The sequence below is a fragment of the Rosa chinensis genome, chromosome 6, assembly GCF_002994745.2.
Source record: "Rosa chinensis cultivar Old Blush chromosome 6, RchiOBHm-V2, whole genome shotgun sequence".
NCBI classification, from domain to species: Eukaryota; Viridiplantae; Streptophyta; class Magnoliopsida; order Rosales; family Rosaceae; genus Rosa; species Rosa chinensis.
In genome coordinates this window covers 17,210,247-17,217,921 of record NC_037093.1, presented here as the reverse complement: position 1 = coordinate 17,217,921, position 7,675 = coordinate 17,210,247, and the positions used below count along the sequence as shown (strand labels likewise).

The following is a 7,675-nucleotide window of genomic DNA, read 5'->3' as shown; positions in this document are numbered from 1 at the left end:
AATTTCCTATCATTACATAATTAATGGCTGCTATTAACACACAATATTGTTTTTCATCACCTGATTAAATTCATTAACGTCATTGATTCACCCCCTAAAATGTAAAAGGAAATATAAAAGGGCAAAATAGGTGTTGCAAGATTATGATTTGACAAGATATATTATGTGGAATTAAAAATAAAAATTTGTATTTACTTACATTACATGACACCTATGATTGATGCCACAAATGTTACGTTTCATTGAGACGCCCTATCAGTACCCTTTAGGAGATATACTACGTCGATTAGTATTTGTAATCAAGTTTCAAGCAATGAAATTAATGATCGATCTCAACGCAAGCTAAAGAACAAAGAAAAAGATTACAATCAAAGTAGACATATTACACAAAACAAGAGAATAAGATTAAAGAAATAATTGGCACAACATTAAAGAAATTAATGAAATATTAATAATTATTACTCATTTCATTTCTCACCCAGCTAATAGCTCATCTTACAATGTTAAACCACATAGATACGTTAGCTAAGGGTACATAGCATGTATGGCAGCAATATCATCGCTATGCAAAGCCCTCCTGCTCTTCCCTGGACTAACATGAGCGTACATAATGGCATTAGTATTTTGACTATGATCAATTCCAAGAAGGTGACCTATTTCATGTGCAACCACCCATATCAAGTCAAATTGGTTCCGACTGGGTGGCCTAAAACTCCAATCAATACCGGCATTTAGATGCAACCTCCCATCTGTGGGAGGATTTGCGTACGCTAAAACCCCATGTTCCCACAGGTCTCTATCGCCATGATCTCCATTCTGAAAGCTGATCAAAAGGTCAGCTGGGGAACTTGGTACGACCTGTTGAAACGTAAACTTGGAAACCTTAGCCCATAGCTGGAATCCATAGTTGAGTGCATTCAACAATGCATAATTTCCAACTTTTGCTTGAGCTCCACCGTTGATTTTGTACGTGAGATGGTACTTTGTGGATGGCCATTTTTCTACCCCAAGTTTAAAAAGGACATGAAATGAACCGATCCAAACACCACGTGACTGTGACCCATTGACGAGAATTGGATCCGGAACTCCACACCTGGGAGTGGTTATTAGGTTGATGGTTTCCGGATCAAGCTTTCCTGTAACATTCAAATGATAGGTTTCCTGGTGTATTTTCAATGCCGATTCCAAAGCCTTATCATCATAATTTTCAGTGTCGGTTAGGTATCCAAAGGACTTCAGGTAGGTCCATGCCTCTTCACGCCCTATCGATCCATTTTGAATTGACTCTGCTGCTGTAAAAGCTTGCACAAAAATTGCTAGAAGGGGAAGTAAAGGTCTAACAAGAACAATTTGGGAAATGATGTTTCTAGCCATTGCTACCAATATTTGTTGTCTCTGAGAAGTTAGATGCTATTATATACTACTCAAAACTGAAATATATGGCAATTGGGGCAGATCCGTGGCCACCTAAATTATAGTTAAGATTATACTCTGATTCTAGACCATCAATTAGATCATATAACAAATAATGGTTCAGATCACATGATCAGTTTTTTTTAATAAATACTATTCTAAAATACAAAAGTAGATGATTATACTTTTTCCTTTTTTCTCACTCCTTCATTTACTGCAGGAGAAACCCAATTTGGAATACCAAATCACATGAGATTATCTATTTAGTCACTTTCTTCTCTGACCTCATTAATTTTAAGGTATCAATTGGAAAACTATTTAGAATTTTTCATGTAACATAGAGTAAATTTTGCTTAGAGGTTGAGAAAAAAAAATTCTTCGTTTGTTGATTCTACTCCTTAGGTTAGTTGCATATCAATAAAAAAAAATCAATTTTATTTTCTCAATTAATTATTTTTCCTGCAACAAATGAATTTAGAGAATAAGAGAAACAAGAAAGTAATTTGAGAAAGAGAAGAAAGCCTCCAAGAAGAAGAAAGTGAAGAAGGTATCTGATGGTACAACTCGAAAGGGAAGGAGCTAGTTATTTACTAATTTATTTTTGTTGGGTATGAGCCAATGTGAGCAGGGACAAGTCTCTATGAGTCTTCTATGACGTTTTTAGTTTTTAGTTTGTACCACAATTGTGTGATTGGCAAGTTAGGGCTAGTTGAATGATTTCCTTTCCGTAGGAGACAAGGTTTGTTCAATTCTTGTATAGGCTCGCTTAAATGTGAGCGTCCCAGTGATTCTTAAGAGTTTGCTTTGGTTTAGATAGGTAGTTTGGATTTTCTCGCCGGATGGCTTATGTAAACTTTGTAGACTTTAGCCTTTGGCTGTTGATCTAATGCAATCAACTTCTATTTCAAAAAAAAAAAAAAAGTAATTTGAGGAAATGGATCTTGTAATTATTGAGCATTTTTTAAGTTGTCTGTAATAATGAATTTGAAGGAGAATAGGAAAGAAATTAATGGCTTGTTATTTTATTAGATATATAATAGAATATATTATTTAAAAAATAAATAACACATTTTGTTTAATCTGAACCATTAGTTGTTATATGATCTAATGGTCTAAAATCTGAGTATAATCTTAACTATAATTTAGGTGGCCACGGATCCTCCCCCATGGCAATTATATCATTAATGGGTGTAGCAATTTTTTGATATTTGGACCTCTAAATTTGGTTTCTAGTTGGTTATCCAAATTTGATATTTGGACCTCCATATTTTTTTCAATTATTATTAGAATTTGTCAACTCATTTGAAAAGACAAATATGAATAGAGAAATTTTAAATACACACCCCTAACTACTTAATACATATATCTATTATTTTATATTTCAAATTGTATTTTATAGGTAGGTTAATGACTAAATTAGACATCTATGCATTAGAAGAAGAAAAAGTAATAATTTCCTTATATTATTATATAATTATGTATAATTATGTACAAATAGTTAGTATTAGAAAGCTTTAATCGGAACGAGATGAAAACCCTAGCCTTCCCAGCAGCACTTCTCCTCGCGCTAACACTAACGCTGTCTTTGTGCGGCAGCGACTAACATGGCGGCTCTGGCCGACTTCCAACCCCAAAGCATGGTGGTGACACTTATAGCGCCTTCGACTAGCCTCCAAGCCCAGCACATTTGGGTACAATCCTTTTTCTCCCATCGATGGTCTTTGATTTGTCAAGAATAGAGCTGTCCTCTTGGGATAGCAGTTTCCAGTGGTGGTGGCCTCATCCGTGGGGGCTCCATTTTCTGATCCCTGTATATGATAATGGCAGTGATGGTCTGTACTATGGCGGTGAGTTTCTTACAATCGGGTTGGCTTCGTCCAGAGCAAACCGTCACCATGCTTCATCGACGGTGGGCTGGTTTTGGCTGGAACTACGATTGCTGCCAGATTTGGGGGAGCGTAGCTAGATCTGGGTGTCCAAATCAATGTGGCTGGACCGATTTTGGCCTCCAATCCTAACCGAGTTCTCAATGACTTCCATGGAGGATGTAGCATCGGAGAAGACCCTTGATGTTCTCCCTGATGGTGGTTACTTGGCTGGTTGTGGGTTTGCGTACGAAGCCGGTGGCCTGGATACAGAAGCACTCTTATCGTAGTAGTAACATTTGTTGCGACATTAATAGGGGCATTGATCTATGTCCCTGCAGGCAATGCTCCAACTATTTCCAATAGCTTTGCTGCCATTGCCTTTTCTGATCAGAATAGTGATAGTCTGACTTAATTACGACTGAATGAGTTTAAGAGGAGATTTGAGAGATGGAAATATTTACTTAATTATATTGTACACACATTGATGTGTCAATGTGCTAAACTATATTTGCTGTTCTTTAAACAATGCGTCCTTTAAATACAAATTCTTGTTGTCGTTTTTTTTTTTTTTCGCAAGCATGTGTAAAATGCAGGGTTTTTAATGCTGCTAAGAGGAAAAGAATTTCGAGTTATCGGACCTTTCATGAAAATGGTATATTCACGACGGGGTGGCCGGATTCCATCAGTTGGGTTTTTCAACACCAACCACTCCCTGCCAGTTCGATACTGTTCATATGTCTAGTTTTTTGGTTTCGGAAAGACCACCAATATTTTCTATAAGCTCCAATACTTTTCTTTTGGACTGTACTCACCTGGCTATTTCAATCCGAATTCATGTCTAACGTGTGTTGATAATAATTTTTATTTGAGGAGAATGAATATATTAACACGGCTTCACAGAGCTACTATCAGAAAAATACATACACGCCAGAATTAATTAAAGTCCCTACAACAATATACTATAACGTCTACACATAAACTTAGGGATGGCAATGGGGCGGGTCGGGGATGGGGATCACAATATCATCCCCGATCCCCATCCCCAGTGTCATTCTCCACCCCTATCTCCGTGTCATCTCCAATAAAAATATAGGGGATTCCCCGTCCCCATCACCACTGGGGACTAAGGTCCAGTTTAGGATTGATGTATTGTGAGGGGAAACTCTTCTGATATTGCTGTGAGAGGAAGCAGCTGAGGTGTTTGGTAAACTGTTTATAAAAGTGTTGTGAGAACGAAAATCAATTTTTGAGTGTTTGGTAAGTTATAAGTAAAAAGTGCTTTGACTGGGTATAATTACCAAAATGGTCATACATGCTAAAAAATGCTACTAAAATACATAACTTTATTTCTGATTATGTAACCATATCAAATTAAAAAATTTCTCTTATATTGTCCTTATACACACTAGTTTAAATTATTAATGCATCACTTTTATCTCAATATGTAGATTAATACAACTCTTTTTGCACTAGTGTATTGTGAACAGAATTCCATAAGGAAGTTTAATTCATTGAAATGATATTGATCCAAAACGGAGACTACTGATGATGAATACAAAACAACAGTAAAATCAAAGTACACAAAACCTAAAGGTCAATCCTTAAATTATCACATAGACTTGTACAATGACCAAAGCATACTCGAAGAAGTCATCCTTCTTACAACATTCTCAATTAAAGAAGCACAAGAATTGATTCAAGTTTACAGCAAAAAATTCTTCATCCTTCTTACAACACTCTCAATTAAAGAAGCACAAGAATTGATTCAAGTTTACAACAAAAAATTTCCCTGTCAAAACAATCAAATAAACTAAAATGCAACGTGCTTCCATAAAATGCAACGAATCGATCCTCTTTGGACCACCTTCATTTTGATGAACTAGATAATCATCCGAAACGCAAGCATTGGCTGCATTACTATATTCCGCGAAGCACAAACTGATTACACTCCCACGAAAGTGCTGCAGAAATTCAAAAAATTAAATAAAACAAAACTAGAAGACCCAAAACAAATCAAAAGACAGTATTCTATTCCTTTCGTGCCAGGAGAATTGCTAAAGAAAGAGTGATAACGTACCTTGCGAAGACTGATAGATGAGGTGGGTCTGATTCTGAAATTAAGCAGATAGCTATGGAAGAATATATGCTTGTGGCATTGGTTTAAAATGATCATCAAGGACCTGAGACACTCACTCCCACTCATTTGACTATAGTTATCACTAATATCTCACTTTCACGACCCTGCTCTATATAAACCAAATCAATTTGATAACCATATGCATAAGAATCAACAGCATCTTCATTTCAATTTTCAACAAAACAACCATTATTCAGATAATTGCATATATCAGAGAGCATAGGGAAGAGGCATCAGATAGGTGATAACAGTTTTGAACAAACAGATAGCACAGTAGTGATCATTAATCGGATAATCAGAAAGATTGCATGCATTTTATGATTTTTATCAGACACTAGGTTGTCCTACATGAGCTATTAATAACTCACCGCTACAAATGAGTTTAGAAAGCAACAAGCCAGGCTGATCCAGACTCAAGCATAGACGATGAATTGTTCTCAATCAATCCATTCAAAACTAGTTTCAAATACCTACCAGGGTCGTAGGGAGTCATTAGCACTAACATGATGAATCCGATGAAGAAATCCTATAATTTTCTAAATTATGACACCTCAATTTTCTTATGGTAAATAGAATTGATCAGGAATACAAAAGAAATCGACAACAAACCCATTTAACCATGTAACCCAATCAAGAGAGAATTGATCAGGAACACTATTTCAATCAAAGAACCCATTAAACCAATCAAGAGAGAATTGATCAGGAACACTATTTCCATCAACAAACCCATTAAACCAATCAAGAGACTTTGCAGAAAAGAAAAGAAATACCTCCATTTTGCAGCAACTCAGAAAACAAAGCAAGCTTGGATGGGGAAAGCCGGAGAAGATGACTGCAAGTCTGCAATGAAATCAGTACAGGAAGAAGAACTCGACTCAGCATCACGAAGAGAAGAACTGGCTGCATCTCATCGAATTGCTGCGCCGAGGAGGCGACTAGGCAAGGACGCGAAGTGTGCTGCGTGTCCGCGTCCGAGGAGGTGAGGAAGGTTGTAGATAATTTCTTTCTTTCTTTCTTTCTTTGGGCTACTATGGGCTGTGAGGAGGAAAAGTAGAGGCCCTCTCTCCCCATTTGTTCCAATGAGGATTAGGGATTAGGGATTGATGACAAACAGAGGAGCAGAAGAACGATGCATCTGCGTTTCTGCGATGGAGAGATAAGATTGAGTTGCTGGGTTAAATGTAATTTTCAGAAAGGACGAAGGCAAAATAGGAATTTGAATATATTTCATTAAAAGCTCCGTGTTTTTTAGGAGTGGTTCCGCAGAAGCAAATCCTAAAAGCTAGGAATTGCTGCTTCTCAGAAACAGCGGTTGGGAGAAGCAGCTTCGACGAAAATCAACTTTAAGGAATTTTACCAAACACCTTGATCTGGGCCCAAAAGCACTTCTTAGTTCAAAAGCAGCTTGGGAATCAATCTCAAACTGGGCCTAAGCCTCCAAACCTGCCCTAAATAAGAATTTAACAAATAGAACAATTTTTTTATCATATTGTCTTTTTAAAATCAAAATCGGTAACAAATAAAATTAAAACATGATTAAATTCATAAATCATAATTCAGTGAGTGCAAAAGTCAAAATACCATCAAAGTAAAAGTTTAGCTATTAAAGTAAAGTAGTAAATGTATATATTTGTGATTTATATTATAAAAAATAAATTAATATATATAATAAAATATCTATAAATTAAATATATGTATATATTATGGGGCGTGTTTGGGAATAGGGATCATAATACCCCCGCCCCATCTCCAATCTTAGATAGCGGGGATTGGATGGGGATCCTCACCATTCTCGGGGAATCCTGGGTAGGGTATCCAATGGAGCTCCGCCCCACTGGGGATTTTTTCCATCTCTACATAAACTACAATAAATGAGTTTGGAGTGGATCGACTCAAATCCGAATCCATTTAGTAACAACAAAATTCAACTGGACTCGATCCATTAACCTGGAGGATGGCTAATAGCTCAGTCCAAACTCATATCTAGCAGATTAACAGATATCCAATCCACTAGTCCAATCCGTTTATTATATTAAGTATTTTTAAATTTTACATAATAATATTAAATCTTTTATTATGATACTTCAAAAAACTTCAATTAAACATTGAAACAAAATGAGGAGTACCACCGAATTTTAAAATTAAATAACTAAAATACTTCTTAGAACAATATACTAAGGTGCGCAAAATATTGTATTTATAATATATATATATATATATATATCAAATAATTATAAAAATGGACCGAATCATAAGG

At 36.0% G+C, this 7,675-nt stretch overlaps 1 protein-coding gene and 1 long non-coding RNA gene across 2 annotated transcripts; both read right to left on the bottom strand.

Annotated features, from left to right (window-relative positions):
- Nucleotides 1-525: 525 nt before the first annotated feature.
- On the bottom strand, nucleotides 526-1,374 carry LOC112170945 (metalloendoproteinase 1). The gene has a single exon (XM_024308210.1). It carries the CDS (start codon nucleotides 1,372-1,374, stop codon nucleotides 526-528), a length of 849 nt encoding a protein of 282 aa, XP_024163978.1.
- Nucleotides 1,375-5,223: 3,849 nt separating this feature from the next.
- Nucleotides 5,224-6,590, bottom strand: LOC121050263. The gene is made up of 3 exons (XR_005802502.1): nucleotides 6,189-6,590; nucleotides 5,359-5,522; nucleotides 5,224-5,242 (listed from the first exon to the last, which is right to left on the bottom strand). It is a non-coding gene; the product is annotated as an uncharacterized LOC121050263 (long non-coding RNA).
- Between the last annotated feature and the right edge of the window lie 1,085 nt (nucleotides 6,591-7,675).